The following is a 22,466-nucleotide window of genomic DNA, read 5'->3' as shown; positions in this document are numbered from 1 at the left end:
TCCTCCCACCGCAGTCCCTTCGGGTCCCTCCACCTTACTCGGCTCGGACCCGAGGCCATCGGCGCAGTCGCCGCGCACGTGTGTCGCGCGGCGCCCCCTCCCGCTGCGCCGCCCGTCGGGCATGGACTCGGGCCGGGACTTCCTGACCCTGCACGGTGAGTTCCTGGCTGGCGTGCGGGCAGACCCTGAGCGGGCCGACCCCCGCGGAAAGCCGTTCCCGGCCCTGGGCGGGGGGCCCGAGGCTCCTCCGGCTGCCCTCCGCCCCGCCCCGGGCCCGCCTCTCGGCCCTTTTGTTGCATTGGGGAAATCTCGGCCCGGGACTCTCGGGGTGGGACTGCCCCGCAAGACCTTGGGCGTCTCCAGGCTTGTCCCCCAGATCTGGCCGGAGGTGGGGGGGGGGGGCGGGTCGTGACTCTGAAGACTTCCCTGAAGGCTACCCCCGACTCTGCCTGAAAGATTCTGCCTTTTTCTGGTCTCAGAAGGTTGGGCTGTATGGTCGGCTGCGCACGGAGGGGCCGAGGAGGGACGGAACCAGCATCCACGAATAACCAAGTTTTCCCCGCCCCGTCCGGGCTGCCCGAGAGGCTCCCCAAATCCCAGGCGTGCCTGGACCGCGTCTGGCCGAGCGGGTGTGGCGCGGGGAGGAGGGGGAGGGAAGGAGAGGCGGAGGTGTGCAAGGAAGGCGGGGGGGGGGGGGGGGGGGGGAGGAGAGGAGGAGGGGTGCAAGTTCGGGCTGGGGGGCGGCTGTAACTGCCCCGCGCAGAAATCCTGGTCAGCGATGCACCAGCTGGAAGGAGCTGCGCGACCCTCGTAACCGCGCACCCTCCTGGCGGGGCCGGGCCAAGTCTCACCGCGCACTGCCTGCCGCTTCACCCTTTGTCCAGCCGAGTTCTGGCCCTCCGACCCACCGGGGAAACAGTCTGGGCCGGCTCCTGGCCATATTGCTGTCCCTCCAGGAGAAAAAGCAGCGGTGGGCTCCCCCACTGCAGGGCCTTGGCGGTCTTCTGGCACGTCAGGACCCTCAACCTGGTCTGGCATTCTTTGCTCCGCCCTGGGGACTCACCCACTCTTAAGGGTATCTTGTCCTCCTGGCTCCTGAGATCGTCTGCCAATTCAGCAAACCCTGCCCTTCACGCCAATCACTGCTTAACCATAACTCGGCGTTCTCTGGCGTCCCTGGGGTTGGAGGCTTCAGTGTCCACCACTCAACCATCTAAACCATACAGGGAGATAATAGATGGGAAGGAGAAAGGCAGAGCCCTCCAGCTGACCACTAGAGACCCCCTGGATTTCAGGGGGATAGGAGATGTTCTTTTCAGCCAGTCCCCCAGTCTATCTTGTGTTTCCCAGTTGGCCTGCACGTGGTCTCCATGGCCCAAAGAGACCTTTGCTCAGTGCCCAGAGCTGTTACCCTCACACCAGTAGCCTGGGCTCCGCCAGGCAATCTCGTCCAGCTGGGTCATGGGGTTCCTGCCCCCTTTCCATTGCTCCCTCTTCTGTCCTCAGACCAGACGTGTTCTTAGTGCTTCTGCCAGACTGGCAGAAAGGGAGGCTGGATGGTTCAGAGCACCAGAGTAGAGACCTCTGCTTTCTCTCTCATCCCTTGGTTAGTGCCCTCTACCCTGCAGACTGCCACGTCTTCCATGCCTGTCTCACCCTCAGGTCTCCTCCTCCTGCAAGCCCTCTGGTCGCCTCTGGCCCAGCTCATGTTGGAATGGGCTCCATTCTCGGGCATCTGTGCCTTTGTGCAATAGCTCTTCCCTGGTGTCTTTCCCGGAGAGGAAGCTACGTGGAGGGACTGTGGCGTGGGTTTGGCCGCGCTGGCCCCTTCGGTTTGAGACCTGCCTCCCAAATGCCTCACTCTGTCCAGCCCTTCCTGTGGGGCCGTCATGAACACTACAATCCTAAATCGTTTCTCTGAAGGCCCTCCTACTTCTAGCACATCACCCAGAATTGCATCCCTTAATTACCTTTGTCCCCCCTGCTACAAACCAAATCAGGAAGCAAGAACCTGTCAAGGAGAATTGATGGTGGGAAGGGGTGGTCACTGTGACCTGTGCTGTTCCAGATTGTCCACGCTGCATCCCTTTCATATTTTGTGCCCCCCAGCACTGGCCATGTGCTGTAGGACCACACCATCTGGTCTGGGCAGTTGGCAGTCTGCTGCAGAAAGGCCCCCTCCATTGGCCCGGGGTCGGGGGTGGGGGGTGGGGGGTGGGGTGGGGGGAGGGCGCCACACAGCCTACCTAGATAGGAGATGTCCCTTACGTCCTCACCCCAGATGCATGCGGATGAAGTGTAGTCTATAGGCATGCATTCTGAAGGCAGGCTATATGAGTTCAAGCCTTGACTTTTTCATCTCAGACAGATCCCTTGATTTCTTTGTGCCTCAGTTTCCTCAGCAAAATAGGGGATAAGAATGCTACCTACCTCACAGGCTTGCTGTAAGGACTGAATGCGGTAATATGTATAAGGCAATGGAAACAGTGCCTGGTACTCAGCAGGGGCTACGTTTCTGCAGGAGGTTCACCCCCAGGTGGTCATGCCCTGTGCGTTCTTTGGGAGATGAGGGGGCACCATAAGATAGTCCCTTGCTAGGAAAAATGTGACCAGAACAGGACTCGAGAACCAAGGGGCTCTTTCTGGTGCCTCTGAAGCCCTCAGACTGATGCTCCAGTCCCCTGGCCTCCTTCCCCTCCTCCACTACCCCTGCTGTCTCCATTCTAGCCAGGCCCGCATCCTAGCCAGTCGCGGCCTCTCCAGCAGCTCCCCAAATGTGCCCGAAAGGATACTACCTCCCAGGCCCTCCCCTCACGGAACACATCCACCTTTACCAACTTTTCCTGCACCAAATCCACCCTGCCCCACTCTACAACTGGCATTTGTGAAAGCGGAAGTCAGGCTGTAGGAGGGCCCCCAGGAACCCTGGGCTCCAGTCCTCATTTCGCATCTCTTTATGTTATGACCCTGAGCAAGTCTTCTTGCCTCTCTGGGCCCTTTCTTTTCACCCATGGTATACAACATCCATTTGCAGGGGATGTCGTAAGGACAAGGCACTTATGGGCATAGGAGCTCCAGGTGGGCAAAAAAGCCGGTGCCCTCAAGAGATAACGGTTCCAGGGCCATCATAGCAGGTGGGGGTGGCCAGCCCCCTGTTCACCTCAGTTATGTTTCAAACCTGCCTGTCTCCGGAGTTCCAGGCCCATACCCCACAGGCACACCGATCCACGCTGATCCTAACATTTTGTGCCATAGGTCACTTTGGCGGTCAGATGAAGCCTGTGGACGCCTGCTCAGGGTCATGTGTTTAAGTGCATAAAAGAAAATACATGAGCATTCGAAGGAAGCAAGTTACACTGAAGTGTGATTCTATCCATAGGCCCTTGGGGTGGGGGGTGGTCCTTGGTCGTCTGAATGAGAACCCTTGTGTGGTTTCTCTAAAACAGGCTTACCTTGCCCTCTGCCCGCTCCCCTCCAAATAAAGAACAACTTGCCTGTGCCGGTATTTCAGCTCATCTACACCAACACACGTTCTCACGATGTACTTACTCTCTGTGACGTGACCTTAGGCAAATCACTGTGCGCTTCAGTTTATTGTTAGTATTGCTTTGCTTGGCTGTGCTAATGGCTGGCTTTGAGGGTGACTCACTGCCCGCGCTGGTGACTGGAGCTGCAGTGAGGCGAATGGAGGAACTATTCAGAGGCGGAGAGTAAAAGAAGGGTGAGTCAGGCCTCTGGGTGGTGTTCTGACCTTGGCACACAGTAGGGGCTGGATGCATGAAAGAGAAGTTGTAACTTCCATGAAAGGTCCCACTGTTCCCGAGCACACTGGCGGCCCAGTTTTGTATAAAGTTGCGGTAGTTCTCGTCTGTTAATCAAAGCAAGCCTGCGTGAATGGGCTCATTTTTAAGATCAGCCTTTTTCAAGAATTCCATTCGCATTCGCAACCGTGGAGATGACCCCACTCTGGTGGAGAAACCGAGAAAAGAAAACAGGCCCGCCTGAGGTTCACAAGCGAGGCAACAGCTGAATTACAATGAATTCGTTGAGTAATTGAGGTAAAATACTTGGCAGGCTTGGTGGTCTGCCCCAGGCTCCAGCCCAGGCTCCTCCTTAACCCGCCCCATCCCGTCTTCCTGGACTCGTCCGCGGGGGCCGCCGCCACCCAGTCTCCCCTCCTCTGCTCAATCTCGCTCCAGCTTCTGGTCCTTCGCCCGGCCCCCAGCAGGTGTTTCCCCGGTGGACACCGCCTCCAAAGCCGAAATTCCTCCCTTCCCTGCGCGAACCCCGCGTTTTTAGGGCGGTTTACCCTCCCCTGGTCTGCCCTCTGGACCTCGGCTCCGCCCCTTGAGTGAGGCTCTGCCTCCAAGTTGCTTCCCAGACCCGGTTCCTTTCCTTCGCCCCCCGACCCCAGCTTCTGGGGCTGTGGCTCCGCCCCCTATCAGCTTTCTGGGCTGTGGCTTTCGCCACAGATCTGCTTCCTGGGTTACGGATTTGTCCCACTCCCGCCTCTCTGGCTCCTCCTTTCCCCGCCTGGGGCCCGCCCCCCGGGGCCGAAGGTCCCGCCCCCCCGGGACTGGCCACGTCTCTTAGGGTCTGCCTCCGCCCCTTTCAGCCCAGATTTCTCTCACGCCCCGCCTCTAGGGCCGAGGCTCCGCCCTTCCAGGTTAGCCCCTCCTTCTGGATTCTGGCCCCGCCCCCCACGCCCGGACTCCTCCCCTGCTCCCCTCGGGGCGGTGCTTCCGCCCCCAGGGCCAGGGCTTTCTAGAGGCTTTGCAGTCCCGGGCCAGGCTCGGTGACGGCAGAGGCACCGGGGAGCGTCATGCAATGCCTAGGAATCCGCAGCCGGACCCGCTCCAGAGAGCTCTACCTGCAGGAGCAGAGCCTCAAGGTGGCAGCGCTCAATGGGCAGAGGCTGGGTAAGGGACCAGGAGGGCACCTATCTCCTCTGGGAAGGCAGCTGGGACACGATGTAGGTAGACCGTATGTCCCTGAGCTCGGGATTCCTGCCTTCGATCCTTTGATTGGACATGTTCAGTGCTTCTGTGAGTGAGAGCCACGGTGGGGCTGTGTTTGCAGGGATGGCGTGTGGGGTGAGTATGGGGGGACTGGTTACCTCTTCTGATCTACCTGAGCCCCTCCAAAGTGCCCTCCTTGCCACCCCTAGCCCCTCCTGTTTACAGATTTCTGAGGCATTACTAGGTATGTGGCCCAGGGTAATGACTCTGTAACCCAGTGAGATGATTGTTTGAGACTACGTGATCCAGTGTGATGCTGTGCAAGTGTGAGTGACAAATGTGACATTGGGTGACCCAGTGTGTGACCTAGTGGTGATTCTGTCCCTCGTGCGGCATGTGGGGCCACTGTGCAGCAGCGATGAGATGTAACGTGTGTGTGACACCGTGGCACCAGTGTGACAGCGTCTGATCCAGTGTGATGCCGTGTGACTGCGCGTGTCCCAGGTGACCGATTCTGTTTTTCTGTGTTACAATATGTGTTACGTGGATTTTCTGACAGTGCTCTTTGTAACATTACTCATTGTGCCTGAGTAGTGACTACATAAGGCAGTGTTTCTTAGCACTAACCCTTGGGCAGGCTTCTGAGTCCTGACTCCACCGTGTAACTTCCTTGAGCCTCAGTTTCCTCATCTGTAAAATGGGAGTAATGATAGTGCCTTCTTCATAGGGTTGTTGGGGAGATTAAATACACGTGCTAAGATCAGCATCTTAGTCAAATCCTGACCATTAATGTTATGGTGGCTGCTATTATCATCGTTGTTATGATGATGTTCTGGCGATGTTGAGGACGGCAGTGTGTGATTGTGTAGCTGTGCGTTGCCGTGGGTCCCAGACCCGATTTGTCTCCATTATGCATCACCCTAGGTGCACGGGGGCAGGATTCCTGGCACCCCCCTCAGCCTCTTGGCACCCGCAGCACCCTCCGTACTCACAGAGGCCACCTCGCTGCGTGTAGCCAGCCGGGGCAGGCTGCAGATCAGCCCAGGGGCCCCTGAGCTCAGAGGCCGCTTCTCAGGAGGAGAAGGTACCACAGATGAGCAGGTGGGGCTGGGCGCGGGGTGTCCCTAGACTTTCCGGGTGCTCAGGGAGGGAAAGTGGTGGGGCGGGCAGCCCGGAGGCCTCAGAGACAAAAGGGCCGCAGGTGAGGCTCAGAGGTAGGGGTGCCCGCCCAGGTTTGCTAATGGCCCAGGAGGCAGTGGCGATTATCAAGGCCCACCTTGGGGCTGAGGTCCGTGTTCCGGAAGCCACGTCGGCAGCCGGGGGACTTATCTCTGCCTGACCGCAGACAGGGCCACGGCCCGTCTCCAGGACAGGATGAACATGTCATCTCCTCACGGTGTTTTCCAGGGCCGGAGGGTGGGGCTCACCTTCGACTGTCCGACCCCGTCCCCCCATTACCATCTGTGGTGCTGGCAGCGGCTGGCCCTGATGAGTGCCCGGCTTGGGCCAGGCAGAGGGTCCGGAGAGGTCCCTGGCAGTCCTACCTCAGCCTCAGAAAGGACAGCGGAATGAATGCCCCAGCAGAGGCTGGGGGACTCCCTTCGGGCATCCGGGAACTCCCTTCCCCCTTCCTCTTGTTTCAATGCCACAGACACAGCCGACAGTTTAGGACTTCCTGCAGGAGCCCCCTTTTTCAGCACTCACCCTCCCCAGGGGCTGAAGTAGGACTGCTCACACCAAGGGTCTCCCAGCGGGGTCTTCCAGAAGTGTGGGGAGACTTGGGACAAAGGAGGGAGAAGGCACATGAGACAGACACCTCTGAGGAGGCCCACAGACGCCTCTTCCTATGCTGTTCTGACCCAGTGCTGATCGGGGAACAGAAGCCCAGAGACAGAGGGGAGCTGCCTAAAGCCATGGGGTGGGGTGGGGGGGGGTGGTTTTCAGCACTGGATACTGTCCCCAGTGGAGGCAGGAGATCGGGGAGGGATAGGGAGGGTCAGGGTGGCTGAGGCCTGGGGAAGTGGTCCAGAAGGTTCTGTAGGAATTGTGGGGGTGTGGGGAAGGCTGGTCGCGGTGGGGGGAGTGGGAGCGTGGATAAAGCTGGAGAGCCTATCAGGCGCTGCGGATCTGGGCTCAGAAAAGCAAAGCTTATAGGCCTAGTCACAGGCCCCTCAGACTGGACCCACGTGGTCCCTGATGTCACCACTCTGCTGGAGCAGAAGGATAAGGACTGCCGAAGGGCCACCTAGTTTTAGTTTGGGGGACAGAGTGAGGGGAGATGGCCGATTGCCTCTGAACAGAGCTGGCTGCTGGACGGCCTCTGGCTTGGGTGACAGATAGGCGCATTTATTACGCATTATTACGTTGATGGGTCATTAAGGCGGGGAGTGGTCTCTCCCCGATCTCAGTTGATACAGGGTCTGCTTGGGGATGAGGGCTCCCGGGGAGCCAGGCCTCGTGCCCCTTTGGTGCCTCCTGCTTGGAGCTCGTACGACAAAGGGCATTATATCTTTGGGAGCCCCCACCACGCAAGCCAGCCTGTGTGTCTGAAGACAGCTGGGCAGGAGGGGCCGGGCAGTCAGGGTTCTGGTCCTCACTTGGCGCCCTGGACCAGGTCTTGCCTCAGCTGCTGAGAAGGCTGTGCTGTGCCTCAGGGCTGTGATACGCTGAGGTTCCCCGACCCAGGACACTCAGAGATGAAGCGGGCAGGGAGAGACAGGGGCATCCCAGCAGGCCAAACATAGGCCCCAGTGGGCTCATTGGTCTCCCTGGGGGCAAGGATCAGAGACCTACTCGAGCAGGTGCAAGTTAGGGTGGGGGCTGCAGGGGTGAGGGAGGCAGGGACAGACACAAGGGCCCTACTGCAACCATAATGTTGACACCAAGAACTACAACTGCTCTGACCTCGGGACCTTTTCTTTCCTGCCCTTCCTGATATTTCGGTCCCAGCTTCCTTCAGATCAGTCTGATCCCTAAGTATGACCAGGAGGGGCATACTTTGTCTTAAGGCCATTTTCTAGGTGTCCCAGGACACCTAAAAAAACCTCAGGAACCAGATGTTCTTGAATTAGCTGCTTTCCCTTTGTCCATTCAGCTGTGGGTGGCAGGTCACGGTGTATAAAGTGTGGCGTTCAGTGGGCGGGTGTCCTGAGGTTTACATGGCCTCAGCTGGCAGTCAGAGATGACTTCCTGGAGGAGGCAGGGCTCCAGGATCAGGCTGGAGCTTGGGTGAAGGTGGGAGAAGGGAACCAAGAGCTGAGGAGGAGGCTGGTGAGAAGTGGGCTCCGAAAGGGTCCAGAGGTGGGAGTAGCTAGCATGGGTCCGGTGGCAGCAGGGACACTGGAGGCAATGGCATCTCACCAGCTCTGTCCCCTAGGCCTACAGGATGATGAGGACCTACAGGTCCTGCTGAAGGGCAGCCAGCTCCTGAAGGTGAAGTCCAACTCATGGCGGCGGGAGCGTTTCTACAAGTTGCAGGAAGACTGCAAGACCATCTGGCAGGAGTCCCGCAAGGTCATGCGGACCCCAGAGTCCCAGCTGTGTGAGTATCCCAGGGTGGGAGCAGAGTGGGGGGCCTGTGCTTGCGTGGGGAAACTGATGCTGGTTGGGGCAGGGAGTGGGGGACGGTCAATCCTGGACCGGGACCCCAAATAGGGAAGCCGAGGCCTGGCCTGGTGGGGCCCGGGTCGGTCACACAACCAGGACCAGATGTGGGGAGACTGAAAGTTGGCAAGGGTGGCGGAGAAGAGTTTAGTAAATCACCGATAGGGAAACTGAGGCCTAGTTTGGGCCAGAGAGGGTGGTCACGGAGGACCACAGATGGCGAGGCCTTTGGGGGGGTAGGGGTATATAAACACGACCACAGATGGGAAGGTCCGGCTCAGAAGTAGGGAGGTTGCTGGAAGTGTTGTCTGAACTCACAGGGTCTCCACTGAGACAGATGTGGGAGGGAGGGAAGTTGGGTGGAGTTTGACTCCAGGTATAATGAGGCCACAAGCCAGGCCCAAAGTCCGGGGGCAGATAAGGCCCTTCCTGGTGTCAGTGGCCAGGATATGAGGTGGGGCTGCGGGAGGCGGTTCCTCCCCAGGACTGGGGCCATAGCGAAGAGGTGGGGTGGAGCAGAGAGAGCCCTTCGCTGGGCAGTTCCCTTGAGGGTGTTGGGCCTGAGGGTTTTCTGGCAGCTTCTGAAAAGGCCCAGGAACCCAAGCCTCAGGCCTGTACACGGAGAGCGCCTCCAGCAAGCCCTCACAGAGACAGCTACCTCTTAACACAGAATGCCCTAAAGGCTCTGCAACACGAGTGTTCCCCTCCACATCTTTACGTGGTGGGAAATTTTTAGATCAGTGCTACCCCCAAAAAACTGTCTTTGGTAACAGGAACGTTCTAGATCTGTGCTGTCCAGTATAGGTCCACTGGCTACCTATGGCCATCAAGCACTGGCAACGTGGCTGGGGTGACTAAGGAACTGAATTCTTAATTCTACTGAATTTTAACTAATTTATATCTAAATAGCCACATGCGGCGGGTGACTGTTGTGTTGGACGCGCAGGAAGATCACTGCCGTTGGACTCCACACAACCCAGATCCCTGCCTTTGGCTGTGGCAGTGGCAGGGTGGGGGAGGGGGCACACGGAGACAGGGTCAGTCGGCTGGGAGTGAGATCAGACACGGGCAACAGGCCCGGGGTGGGAGGGGGGACAGCAGGAAGCGGAGGGCCTGCCCGCTGAGGGTGCCCAGGGAGGGTTTGCCGGCCTCGGGAAACTGAGGTAGTAAGCTGAGAAAGTATGGCCTGCTGCCCCTGTGGCCTGTAGCAGGGCTGGAGGTGAGGCGGGGCAGGAGCAGGGTCGGATGGGGAGCTGGGCTAGGGCCTTGGGGCTATGGGCCCCGGGTTTCTGAGCAGGGCAGGGTCGGCTTGGAACGGATGGAGCCTGAAGTCTCTCAAAAAACCACCCGAGTGCACATGAGCCGCACAGCATGGAAGCGACCCAGACCTTTCCTGTCCGTGGCACCAGCCAGTCTCCTTCATAGGCCTCTGCCCTGATATGGGGCTTCCTGTTAGATGCTGGGTGGGGGGGGGGCGCCGCATGGTGGGAACGGGGCATCTTGTTCTCTGAGCCCTGGGGATTCCCAAGAGCCCGCACAGCAGCCAGTACACTTGTGTGCCCAGCACTTGGTGGCGGTGGGCGGGGGGGCGGAGACAGGGGAGGGGACCTGGACTAGGGAGATGAGCCCCTCATCCTGGGACAGCTGTGAACACGAGGGCAGGAGGGGCGTCCCAGGCAGGAGACCAGCGTGAGCAAAGATGCAGAGGGGAGGACGAGGAAAGGGCACAAGTGAGGGGCCTGGGCAGAGGGGCTGCAGGGGTGACAGGTGGGGGGTCAGGCACCAGGTGTGCTCAGGTGAGGAACATGGCTAGAAGAGGCTCTCTTCCGTGACAGAGACACCGAGACAGCTCTCGGGCTGAGCACCCGTGTTGGCTGCTTTCCTTCTCTGGGTGAGCAGCGAGACTGTTGGCCCCAAATGCGCTCTGTCCTCGGGGAAGCTGAGGCCAGGTGAGGGAGGAGGGGAGCCGCGCCCCCAGTTCTATCTGCCTCTGCTTCCTGCTAAGTTTCCCCTGACCCTTCCACTACCACACTCCCCCCACTCTGGCTCCCAGAGGCAGACAAGGCATTATCAGCAGCGGAGGCATCTGGAATCTCTCTCTGGTGCGGGTGGGGGTGCTGGCCCAGCTCCACAGCTCAGGTTTCCTGTTGTCACCCCAGCCTGGGTCAGCTGCCTGCCGCTGGGGTGAGCCTCGCCGGCACAGGAGGCCGTGGGCAGAGGGATTAAGCACAGGTACCCCCGGCACCCCAGATGGCCTAGGGCTCACGTGTCTGGCCATCAGAGCCTGCTGCCCAGGCGGGGGCACATGTCATACACCTAGGGCTTGTAGGTAGGTGGCTGGGAGACGTCTGGGCACTCAGGGTGCAGGCAGGCACCAGGAGGAGAGGTGAGCTTGTAGCCAGAGCTGGTCTAGGACCCGAGACAGATGGATGTGGATGGCTCAGGACGCGGGTGGGGCAGGGGCAGAGCCTGAACCTTGATGCTGGACAGCTTAGCGTGAGCCCAGCTGGTGGAACTGGCTCACGGCCAGGCCAGGGAGGACACACTGGGGGTACTAGGGAGGCAAGGGCTTGCTGCTCCCTGAAGCTTGGAAGGCTTGAATGTGATGGGAGGCCTTTCCCCCCAGCTTCTGAGGACAGAATGGTGTACTCCCTCAGACTCCTAAGGGGCACCCCTTGGGGTCCTAGAGGGCCACGGCCTTCCTGCACCCTCCTTGCCAAGGGGTTCTCTGAGGTCAGGACACACACAGACACATGCAGGGCAAGGCCCTGTCTACACTGCAACACAAGCACTTCTCCCTCTACACCCACACCCCAGGGCCATGATGGCTTCTGTCTCCTGGATGGTCAGGAGAGGGGCCTGGAGGCTCTCATGGCTGTCTGAGGGGAAGACGGTACAAAGTCAAGGGCAATGAGGAGGGTTTGTGGCCTCCTGTCTGTCGCAGGCTCCAAGCTCCAGAGTGGTCTCCCCCATCTCTAAAAGCCCTGTCCGGCCCCAGTACTCTCCCAGGGGTCCTACACCCTCCCAGTCCAGAAAGAGCAGGGCTGGGGTCCCAGGTGCCCCTCTCCGAGGTCGGCCTCTCCCTCTGTCCCTCCCTGTGCGTTTCCGCTGCGCACCACAGTTGTGTCTCACGTTCTTCCAACACCTCAGTCTCTGGCCTCCTTCCTCCCTTCTGTGCCGCCTCGTCTGTCCTCCTGTCCCTCTCCTTGTCTCTGGATCGTACAGCTCCAGCCCCGGCTCTGCCGGCCCCTACGCTGTGCCTTGGGCCCATCGGGGGCAGGGACTGGCCTCGCAGCTCTCTCTGCCACCTGTCCCCTTTTTGCAGTCTCCATTGAGGACATTCAGGAGGTGCGGATGGGGCACCGCACGGAGGGCCTGGAGAAGTATGCCCGCGACGTGCCCGAGGACCGCTGCTTCTCCATCGTCTTCAAGGACCAGCGCAATACACTAGACCTCATCGCCCCATCGCCAGCTGACGCCCGGCACTGGGTGCAGGGTCTGCGCAAGATCATCCACCACTCGGGCTCCATGGACCAGCGGCAGAAGCTGCAGCAGTATCCTTTTGGTGGCAGTGGGCCCTGGCCCAGCCTGTGGATACTGGCTTTGGCCATCCCCAGGGCAACATGGGAACGGAAGATACCCAGATCGGGCCGTCGCACCAAAATAGCATAGCCTGGGGGCTTAAACAACAGAAGTTCACTTTTTCACAGTTCTGGAGGCTGGAGGTCCGAGGTCTGGTTGCCAGCATGGTTGGGTTCTGATGACAGCACTCTTCCTGGCTTGTGGGTGACTGCCTTGTCACTGTGTCCTCACATGGCAGAGAGAGAGAGAGAGAGAGAGAGAGTCAACACGATCCCTGGTGTGTCTTCTCATAAGGGCACGGATTCCATCATGAGGGCTCCACCTCGTGACCTCATCTAAGCCCCCCAAGACGGATCCCCAGATGCCATCATATTGGGGGTTAGGGCTTCACCGTATTAATTTGGGGGAACACACTTCAGTCCTTAGCTGAAGGGAGGCAGAAAAGGTACCTGGAGCCCTATTTGGTCTACACTGTGCACCCCCCAATGTCCCCTCTTCTCCCCACCAATAACCAGCACAGGTGAGGCTAACGGCAGCAGCCTGCTTCCACGAGAGGCCGTGCCTTGGGTGTTTTAAGCATGTTTCCTGGAGTTACTACATTTTTTTCTCTCTGGGAATTTGGGAGGCCCTGGTACCCCCTGTGCCATTCTTGGGGGAGTGGGGTCCAAGTTTCCCGGGGCCTGGTGTGCAGGCCAGCCTGTGGGCTTAAAACAAATTCACTTCCAAGTCTGGGTGCACAACATGCTAGCCTAGGATTCAAAGTGATCGGGCTCCTGGTACATAGGGTTAGGGAGGAGCCAGCTCCAGCCCCCTCTTTTAATGACAGTTTTATTGACATATAATTCACATACCGTGTAATTCACCTGCTTAAAGTGTACAAGTTAATGCTGTTTAGTATATTCACAGAGTCGGAAGTAATTTTACAACATTTCATCACCTTAAAAAGAAACCCCACACCCCTTAGCAGCCACTCCCCATCTCCCCATGACCCCCCAGGCCCTAGACAACCACTAATCTACATTTTGGCTTTATATGTCTGCCTTTTTCTGGGCATCTCACGTAAGTACAAGATACAGTCTTTTGTGACTGGCTTCTCTCACTGAGCATGTTTTTCAGGCAAATCCATGCTGAATGGATGAATCAGGACTTCATTCCTTCTTATGGCTGAATAACATTCCATGGCGTGATTATTCCCCAGTTTATTTATCCATTCAGTAGTTGATGGACATTTGGGTTTCCACTTTGGAGCTTTTATGAACCAATGCTGCTATGAACATTTGTGTAGAAGTTTCATGCGGTATATACCTACAATTTATAAGTCTTATGGTAACCGTATGTTTAACCTTTCGAGGAATTGCCGAACTGCTCTCCAATGAGGAAATTTACATTCTCACCAGCAGTGTATGAGGGTTCCAACTTTTCACATCTTCGCTAAGGCTTGTTACTGTCTTTTTTTACTGTAGCCAGCTTTGTGGGTATAAAGCGGCATCATTGTGGTTTTGCTTTGCATTTCCTTGATAGCTAATGATGTCGGGTATCTTTACATGTGTTTATTGGTCATTTGTATATCTTCTTTGAAGAAATATCCGTTAGATCCTTTGCCCATTTTGTGTTGTTAAGCTCTTAAAAAAAAAAAAGATTTTGTTTTTAAGTAATCTCTACACCCAACATGGGGCTCAAACTCACAACCCTGAGATCAAGAGTCGCACGCTCTACTGACTAAGCCAGCCCGGTGCCCCTATTAAGCTCTTTTATAAATGGATCTTCGAAAAAAAAATTTTTTTAATGTTTATTATTGAGAGACAGAGAGACACAGAGCGTGAGCAGGGGAGGGGCAGAGAGAGGGGGAGATAGAATCCGAAGCAGGCTCCAGGCTCTGAGCCATCAGCACAGAGCCTGACGCGGGGCTCAAACTCACAAACTGCAAGATCATGACGTGAGCCGAAGTTGGTCGCTTAACCAACTGAGCCACCCAGGCGCCCCATTAAATGGATCTTTTTTTAAAAAAAATTTAATCGTGGTAAAATATACGTAACATAAAATTTACCGCCTTCAACTACTGTAGTAGTGTTGAGTACATTCCCATTGTCGTGCAACCAACATTCAGAGCTTTTTTCGTCTTGTGAAACTGAAATTCTACATCCATTAAACAACTTGCCATCCTCCCACCTCCAATCCCCACGCCCCAGCCCCCAGCAACCACCGTTCTCCTTTCTGTCTCTATGAATTCGACGACCCTAGGAACCTCAGATAAGTAGAATCATACAGGATTTGTCTTTTTACAACTGGCTCATTTCACTTAGCATAACGTCCTTAAGATTTATCTACGTTGTAGCGTGCGTCACAGTTTCCATTCTTTTTAAGGTGGAATAATGATAGTCCATTGTCTGCACAGACCACATTTTGTTCATCCATCCATCCACTGAGGGACACCTGGTTGCTTCCACCTTTTCACTGTTGTGAGTAATGCTACTCTGGGCATACCTCTTTAGACCCTGCCTTCAGTTCTCTGGGGGTATAGACGCAGAGGGAGAGCTGCTAGATCATATGACAATTCTACTTTCAGCTTTTTGAGGAACCACCATACTGGCTTCCACAGTGTTTGTACTACTTTGCATTGCCACCGACAGTGCACAAGGATTCCGATTTTCTCCAAGTCTTCAACACACTTGCTGTTTTCTGGGGTTTGTGTTTTGGTTTGTTTTGGTTTCTGATAGGTATCTTATTGTGGTTTTGATTTGCATTTGATTCATGATGTGGAGTGTTTTTTTGTTTGGTTTTTTGGTTTTTTTTTTTTAATGTGCTTTTCTGCCATCTTCTCTGGAGAAATGTTTACTCAGATCCCTGGCCCAGTTTTTCACTGGGGCTCTTTGTCTTTTTATAATTGAGTTCTAAGAGTTATTTATATATTCTAGACACAAGTCTCAGCTCGGTTATGCTTTGCAAATAATTTCTCCTATTTGGGGGATTCTTTTCTTTTTCTCGATGGTATTTGAAGCACAAGTTTTTAGTTTTGGTGAAGCCTAATTCAGCTACTTTTTGCTTTTGTCGATGTGATTTTTGATGTTATATCGAAGAAGGCTTTGCTTAACCCAAAGTCACAAACATTTACTCTTATGTTTTCTTCTAAAAGTTTTACAGTTTTAGCTATTACATTTAGGTGTTTGATTTTTTTTTTTTCTTTTTAATTTTAAGGATGCTCCACGCCCAGTGTGGGACTTGAACTCACAACCCTGAGACTAAGGGTCACGTGCTCTATGAACAGAGACAGCCAAGCACCCCAGGTCTCTGATTCATTTTGAATTTGTTTTTGTGGCATGATGTGGGTGGGGGGGGGGGGGGGTCCAGCTTCATTTCTTTGCGTGTAGGTAGCTGCTCCAGCACCATTTGTTGAAAAGATTGTTCTTTCCTCATTGAACTGTATTTACAGCCTCATCAAAAATCAGTTGACCATAAATATGAGGGTTTATTTAATGATTCAGTTTTATTCCATTTATCTATACATATGCATGCACCAAATTTCAGTTACCATAACTTTGTACTAAGTTTTTTTGTTTTATTTATTTATTTATTTATTTATTTATTTAAAATCCAAGTTAGTTCATGTACTAAGTTTTGAAATCAGGACGTGTGAGTCTTCCAAATTTGTTCTTTTTTTTTTCTTTTCTTTTCTTTTTTTTTTTTTTTGTGAGATTAGTTGGACTATCCTGGATCCCTTGATGCCCCATATAAATTTTAGGATCAGTTTCTGCAAAGTGGCCAGCATGATTCTGATAGGGGTTGTGTTGAATCTGTAGATCAATCTGGAGAGTATTCCCCATTTAACAAATCAAGTGTTGTGATCTGTAAATATGGGTATCTTTCCATTTATATAGGTCTTCCTTAGTTTCTTTCAACATGTTGTTGTCGTTTTCAGAGTATAAGTTACACATTTAAATTTCCTTACTCTCTGATTTTCAGCAGTTCAGAGTTTTAAGTGTTTTTTTCTCAAGGCTATATCTACCTGATTTTGAGCTTTCTTAAAAGTCCAATTCTGTAGTACAGGCTTGTGCTTGGACAGGCTTCTGCCCTCTGGAGGATTCTGCTGCCCAGACCTCAAGGTCATAAACCCATTCCCTCCTACGGAATAGCAATCGGCATGGGGACCTCATGCTTGGCTGGACCACTCTGAACGTGATTTTCTTTTTTTTTTTTTTTTTACCTAGAATTCTGCCCTAATTATTTTCTCATGTAAATATATACATAAAATATGGCCATGTTAGAATGAAATTTTAAAGGCCCCCAAAACCCATCTCCTTCAGAAACTGCTGATTTGGGTTCTGCACCCAATCTTCTCTGCATTTCAATTTGCCTCATGATGCATTTGCCAAAAATAGTGGAGATCATACATTTGTATCCACTTTCCGTGTAACATTACGTCATAATTCTTTCCCCATAAACAGCTGTAACGACCGTAATATTCCATTGAGTAGATGCCCTATAAGTTAGCGCTCCATTCTTTTAGCGGTGAACATTTATCTTTAGTGTTTCACTACTACAAGTAATATGGCAAAGAACTATGTTCATAAAACCTTTCAGTATTTAGTAGGAGTATTTCCTTACGAATAGATTCCTAGAAGTGGAATTAGTGAGTCAAATGATGTAGACGTGTAGACGTTAGCTGTATCTCTACACCACATTCCTAAGGGTTGAACTGATTTCCTTTGTCCAAGTGCAAGATGGGAGTGTCCGTGTCACCTCACCCCCACGTGCCTTCAAAGTAACATACTTTGAAATTGCTGATCTTACAGTTTAAGAAACCGCAGCTCATTTGCAAATTGTTAGTCTCTTTGATTACCGAGAACGTCTGTAAAAGGTCAGTTCATGTCCTTCTCTCATTTAGTTATTAGGGTCACCGTACTGTTTTCTGGACTTTATTTTTTCTTTCTTTGACCCTCAGAATTGTGTAAAGTTTATATGGCATCAATTATGTTGTTTCCTTTGCGACTTTTTCTAAAAACCTGCTGTTGGTTTTTAAAATTATGGTCGTTGTCTTTGTTGTCTAATTTCTGTGGAATGTACTGTGGGGTTCCTCTTTCTTGACTTCTCCAGGTCTAGTCTGAGGGGAGAGGGGACAGAAGGGAGAGGTGGGGGCCTAAGTGCCCCCATCGTGACAGCATGAGCCGGGCTTTGTTTTTTGCTTGTGATATCCTCACCTTCTGATCTGTGGCTTAAAGTTTTGACGTTTCCTGTAAAATAAGCCTCACGTGCTTTAGTCAAGTTGGCTAACAATGATGTATTGGAAACCAGAAGGACAAACTTTGAAATGGTAACAGTAATTATCTGTGGGTGATACAACCATGGGGGATTTGTTTACTTTCTGCATTTTTTTTAAAGTTTATTTATTTTGAGAGAGAGAGAGAGAGTACTAGCTGGGGAGAGGGGCAGAGAGAGAGAGAGAGGGAGAGAGAACCTTAAGCAGGCTCCATGCTCAGAGTGGAGCCCGATATGGGGTTTGATCCCATGTCGGTGAGATGAGGACCTGAGCCGAAATCGAGAGTCAGACACTTGACTGACTGAGCCACCCAGGCGTCCCTACTTTCTGCATTTTCTACGTTGTCTATAAGCGAACTCTTCCACAGTGAGAAAATAAATGTCTTTAGAAATGTGAAAAGGTTCAAATCCAGCCAACAGAAAATAGACCCCTTAAGAGGATGTAACATTTTCTCCGAAGAGCCCATCGGATCTTGTCCCTGGGATGCTGATGTGCAGCTGCACCTGCAGGGGGCTTTGTCTGTGGGTGGTCTCAGTCCACCTGGGCCCAGGACTTCACCCTGGGCTTGAAACATGGCTCTAGCTGGGACCGTGGGGGTATCAGGGCTCCTGGGTTCTTTCTTTCCTTACTTCTTGCCCAGCTGGATTCACTCTTGCTTGCGAAAAGCTGACAAAAACAAGGACAACAAGATGAGCTTCAAGGAGCTGCAGAACTTCCTGAAGGAGCTCAACATCCAGGTGGATGACAGCTACGCCCGGAAGATCTTCAGGGTGAGGCAGGGAGTGAGGGCTGCTTCTGTGTGGCAGTGGGCCCTAGACCCTAGTGGGGAGCATGCTCTGAGCCCGGCCCACGTGGCCTTGCAGGAATGTGACCGCTCCCAGACAGACTCGCTGGAGGATGAGGAGATTGAGGCCTTCTACAAGATGCTGACCCAGCGGGAGGAGATTGACCGCACCTTTGCGGAGGCCGCAGGCTCCAGGGAGACGCTGTCAGTGGATCAGTTAGTGACGTTCCTGCAGCACCAGCAGCGGGAGGAGGCGGCGGGGCCTGCGCTGGCCCTCTCTCTCATTGAGCGCTATGAACCCAGCGAGACGGGTGAGGGCCTGGCTGGGGCCTTCAGCCTGCACTGCCTGGGTCTAACACTGGCTGGGAGACGCCTGGGGAGTGTCAGGAGCTGGAGGGAAGGGGGGTGCCTCAGCCTGCCCCATGAAGGCAAGCAGATGGGAGACAGGACTCCAGCATCACTACCCCTCTCTCGGGTCCTTCTCCAGAGGGGTTTGAGGGTCCTCCAGGAAACAGGAGAGGAGGCTGGAAAAACAAACCCTTTTCCTGCTTCCTTCTTTGTGCCCATTCTGAGCCCCTCCCTGTGCTTCAGTCTTGAGGCCCAGAGGAGGAGGAGGAGGCAGACTGAGGAGGGGGCCTCGGTGTGGGGGACCGAGAAGGTGGGGGGAGGGGGAGGGAGAGACAGAGCCCCACTCTGGGGTAATCACAGCCTGATGATTTACCAGACTTACCTCTTCCGAGAGACGTCCAGGGCGAGCTCGGGACAGGGAGGCGGGGACAGCAGGGGGCTCCTCCCGAAGGTCTCCGGGAGGCGGCTGGCCTCCAGAGCTCTGACTGGTGCCGGCCTCCTCCCTCGCAGCCAAGGCGCAGCGGCAGATGACCAAGGACGGCTTCCTCATGTACCTGCTGTCCGCCGACGGCAGCGCCTTCAGCCTGGCGCATCGGCGGGTCTACCAGGACATGGGCCAGCCGCTCAGCCACTACCTGATGTCCTCATCGCACAACACCTACCTGCTGGAAGACCAGCTCACCGGGCCCAGCAGCACCGAAGCCTACATCCGGTGGGGCCCGGGGGCGGGGCGGGGCGGGGCCGGGGCAGCCTTGGGGCGGGGCGGGGCCGGGGCAGCCTTGGGGCGGGGCGGGGCCGGGGCGGGGTCGGAGGGCCTAGCCGCCACGCCTACCCGCAGGGCGCTGTGCAAGGGCTGCCGCTGCCTGGAGCTCGACTGCTGGGACGGCCCCAACCTGGAGCCGATCATCTACCACGGCTACACGTTCACCTCCAAGATCCTCCTCTGCGACGTGCTCAGGGCTATCAGGGACTACGCCTTCAAGGTGGGCGCGCTCCTGGCGGGTGAGGAGGGCCGTAGTAAGGGCGGCACCCCCCTCCTAACCTGCCCTGGGGCCTCCAGGCGTCCCCCTACCCCGTCATCCTGTCCCTGGAGAACCATTGCAGCCTGGAGCAACAGCGTGTGATGGCGCGACACCTGCGCACCATCCTGGGCCCCATGCTCTTGGACCGGCCGCTGGACGGGGCCACTACCAGCCTGCCTTCCCCTGAGGTTCGCGGTGGGCACGGGGGTACCCATATGAGAGGGCAGGGGGGACTGGCCGGGAGGCCCGTTGGCTTGGTCTTGACCAGCTGCTTCTCCACTCTTAGCAACTGAAGGGGAAGATCTTGCTGAAGGGGAAGAAGCTTGGGGGGCTCCTGCCCCCTGGCGGGGAGGGTGGCCCTGAAGCCACTGTCGTGTCTGATGAGGATGAGGCTGCCGAGATGGAGGACGAGGCAGTGAGGAGCCGAGTGCAGCACAAGCCCAGGGTTCGAGGGGGAGTTGTGGGGGAGGGGTCAGCCCCGGGGACCTCCCCCATCTTGGGATGTTTGCCTGGTCTCAATTCTCTGTGGCTGCCACTCAGACCCTCTGCCCCCCTCTCTCTGTCTGTCTCCCTCTGTCTCTGTGTCTGGGTTTCTGGCTCTCTCAGTGCCCACCTGCCCCAACCTCTGAATCTAACCGGGGCCTCCCCATGGCCCCCAGGAGGACAAGCTCAGGCTAGTGAAGGAGCTCTCCGATATGGTCATTTACTGCAAGAGTGTCCACTTTGGGGGCTTCTCCGGCCCCGGCACCCCAGGACAGGCTTTCTATGAGATGGTGTCCTTCTCTGAGAACCGCGCCCTCCGACTGCTCCAAGAATCAGGTGAGCCCCGGCCCTGCACCCTCAGGGTGCTGTCCATCTGTCTGACCGTTTGGACCGGTCAGGCCTGGCTCCCCCTGCTCGGGACCTGGCAGAGTCAGCACTCCCTACTGTTACCAGATAGAGCTGGCGGGTTGGAGGGGGGGGCTGGGCTCCTCGGCAGGGGGGTGGGGTGCACTTCTGACCACCTACACCTTCTCAGGAAACAGCTTTGTTCGCCACAATGTGACTCACCTGAGCAGGATCTACCCTGCTGGGTGGAGAACGGACTCCTCCAACTACAGCCCCGTGGAGATGTGGAACGGGGGCTGCCAGATCGGTATGGGCCGGAGGGGGCCGGCGGGGCCTGGGAGGAGGCCTGGGTGAGGGTTTCGGTCCAGAGGACCAGGGGCCAGACAGCGCGTTGTGGGTTCGGTTTGAAAATAATCCCCCCACCAGCAAGTCACAGTGTCTGAAACCTCATCGTGAGCACACTAGGGCTTTGCATTCTGGCACCAGCAATAAAACGTGAGGCTGGTGTGGTGGGTCAGGGAGGGTGGCAGGGGGGCAGCAGGCACTGGAGTGGCGCTGGGCCCTGCTTCTGCCTCCCCATGGGCCTCTAAGGCCTCAGTCTACCCTGAGCAGGCCGGGCTCTAGGGCCCCGGAGACCAGCCCACAGCCTGTGACTGCTCTGTCTCGCCTCCAGTGGCCCTCAATTTCCAGACACCTGGCCCAGAGATGGATGTGTACCAGGGCCGCTTCCAGGACAACGGGGCCTGCGGGTACGTGCTGAAGCCTGCCTTCCTGCGAGACCCGAACTCGACCTTTAACTCGCGTGCTCTGGCTCAGGGGCCCTGGTGGACCCGGAAGCGGCTCAGTGTCAGGGTACGGCCGGCCACGGGAGGGACAGGAGCCTGTGGGCCTCCCTCCTCCCTCACCACCATTCCCGACCCCTCATTGGTCCCCTGCCTTTCCTCAGGTCATCTCCGGGCAGCAGCTGCCAAAAGTCAACAAGAATAAGAATTCAATCGTGGACCCCAAGGTGACGGTGGAGATCCACGGCGTGGGCCGGGACACGGCGAGCCGCCAGACGGCTGTGGTCACCAATAACGGTACCTGCGGGGCCTGGGCGGGGCCCCCCCGCCGGAGCTGGCGTCCACGCTGCTGACGCGGTGCTTGCACCCCTAGGTTTCAACCCGTGGTGGGACACAGAGTTTGAGTTCGAGGTGGTTGTGCCCGAGCTCGCCCTCGTGCGCTTCTTGGTGGAGGATTATGACGCCTCCTCTAAGAACGACTTCATTGGCCAGAGCACCATCCCCTTGGGCAGCCTCAAGCAGGGTGAGTGTGTGTTGAGGGGGGGAGACAGCGAGGTCGGGGAGGCAGGGCCTGCGGTCTCTCGGGCTGGGGCCCTTGTCCCTTGAAGCATCCTCATCCAGTGACCGGAACTCTCCCTGTGCTCTTTCCTGCCCATCCACCTGCCAGGATACCGCCACGTCCACCTCTTGTCAAAGAACGGAGACCAGCACCCTTCTGCCACCCTCTTTGTGAAGGTGTCTCTCCAGGACTAGGTTTGGGGATTCTGGAGGCGGCTGCCCCAAGCCGGCCGGGCCCTCTGTCCACAGGTAGGGACAGGGCTGGTGCGGCTGCTCCCAGCCTCTCGCTTGGAGCTAGAGGCCCCGCACTGCCTTCAGCTCTAACATACTGTCAAAGCTGCTGCCTCTCTGGGCTTCCAGGAGCTGGCCCAGTCCCTGGAGCTCTCTTCGATTCCGTTAGGAAAAACACTGCAGCCCTCCGCCCTCTGGCCAGCCCCAGGTTGAGGGTTTTTATAAAAATTATAAGACTGAGTCCCGTGGTCTCTTTCCCTGAATGCCGGAAGGATCCCTACAGAGGGCACATGTGTGTGTGTGTGCACGTGTGTACCCGTGCGTGTGTGGGAGCACACACTCACACTGCGAGTATGAGGCTTGTCTGTCCCTTTGGGCGGGAAGGACCAGCAAGAAACAAAGCCCTCCATGGAAGACAGAGAGAGCTCAGTCCTCTGGAATATTCCCCCTCCAGCCCTAGGGGCCCCTCCCCCTCCAGAGGTGGACCCACCAAGTGATGCAGACTCGAAAGCCCTT

The 22,466-nt window shown here is 55.8% G+C and overlaps 1 protein-coding gene and 1 long non-coding RNA gene across 4 annotated transcripts; one reads left to right on the top strand and one right to left on the bottom strand.

The window, feature by feature from the left end:
• Window positions 1-22,190, top strand: PLCD1 (phospholipase C delta 1). Of its 3 annotated transcripts, none has more exons than XM_086720447.1 (15): window positions 1-155; window positions 8,335-8,499; window positions 11,887-12,115; window positions 18,038-18,167; window positions 18,261-18,492; window positions 19,040-19,241; window positions 19,368-19,512; window positions 19,590-19,739; window positions 19,838-19,996; window positions 20,211-20,370; window positions 20,570-20,686; window positions 21,053-21,231; window positions 21,326-21,458; window positions 21,535-21,684; window positions 21,829-22,190. In XM_086720447.1, the coding sequence occupies exons 1-15, from the start codon at window positions 122-124 to the stop codon at window positions 21,912-21,914; spliced, it is 2,271 nt and encodes a 756-aa protein (XP_086576573.1). In that variant the 5' UTR covers window positions 1-121; the 3' UTR covers window positions 21,915-22,190. The 3 variants fall into 3 exon arrangements, with proteins under 3 accessions (XP_086576573.1, XP_086576572.1, XP_086576574.1); XM_086720446.1 differs by lacking the exon at window positions 1-155 and adding an exon at window positions 2,759-4,919; XM_086720448.1 differs by lacking the exons at window positions 1-155; window positions 8,335-8,499; window positions 11,887-12,115 and adding exons at window positions 13,750-14,602; window positions 15,339-15,427; window positions 16,934-16,998.
• Window positions 12,954-19,045, bottom strand: LOC147577060 (uncharacterized). The gene is made up of 2 exons (XR_015255945.1): window positions 18,912-19,045; window positions 12,954-13,765 (listed from the first exon to the last, which is right to left on the bottom strand). It is a non-coding gene; the product is annotated as an uncharacterized LOC147577060 (long non-coding RNA).
• Window positions 22,191-22,466: the final 276 nt, after the last annotated feature.

The sequence above is a fragment of the Puma concolor genome, chromosome C2, assembly GCF_028749965.1.
Source record: "Puma concolor isolate L17-30 chromosome C2, mPumCon1.1.hap2, whole genome shotgun sequence".
NCBI classification, from domain to species: Eukaryota; Metazoa; Chordata; class Mammalia; order Carnivora; family Felidae; genus Puma; species Puma concolor.
This window is presented reverse-complemented; position numbering and strand designations above follow the sequence as displayed.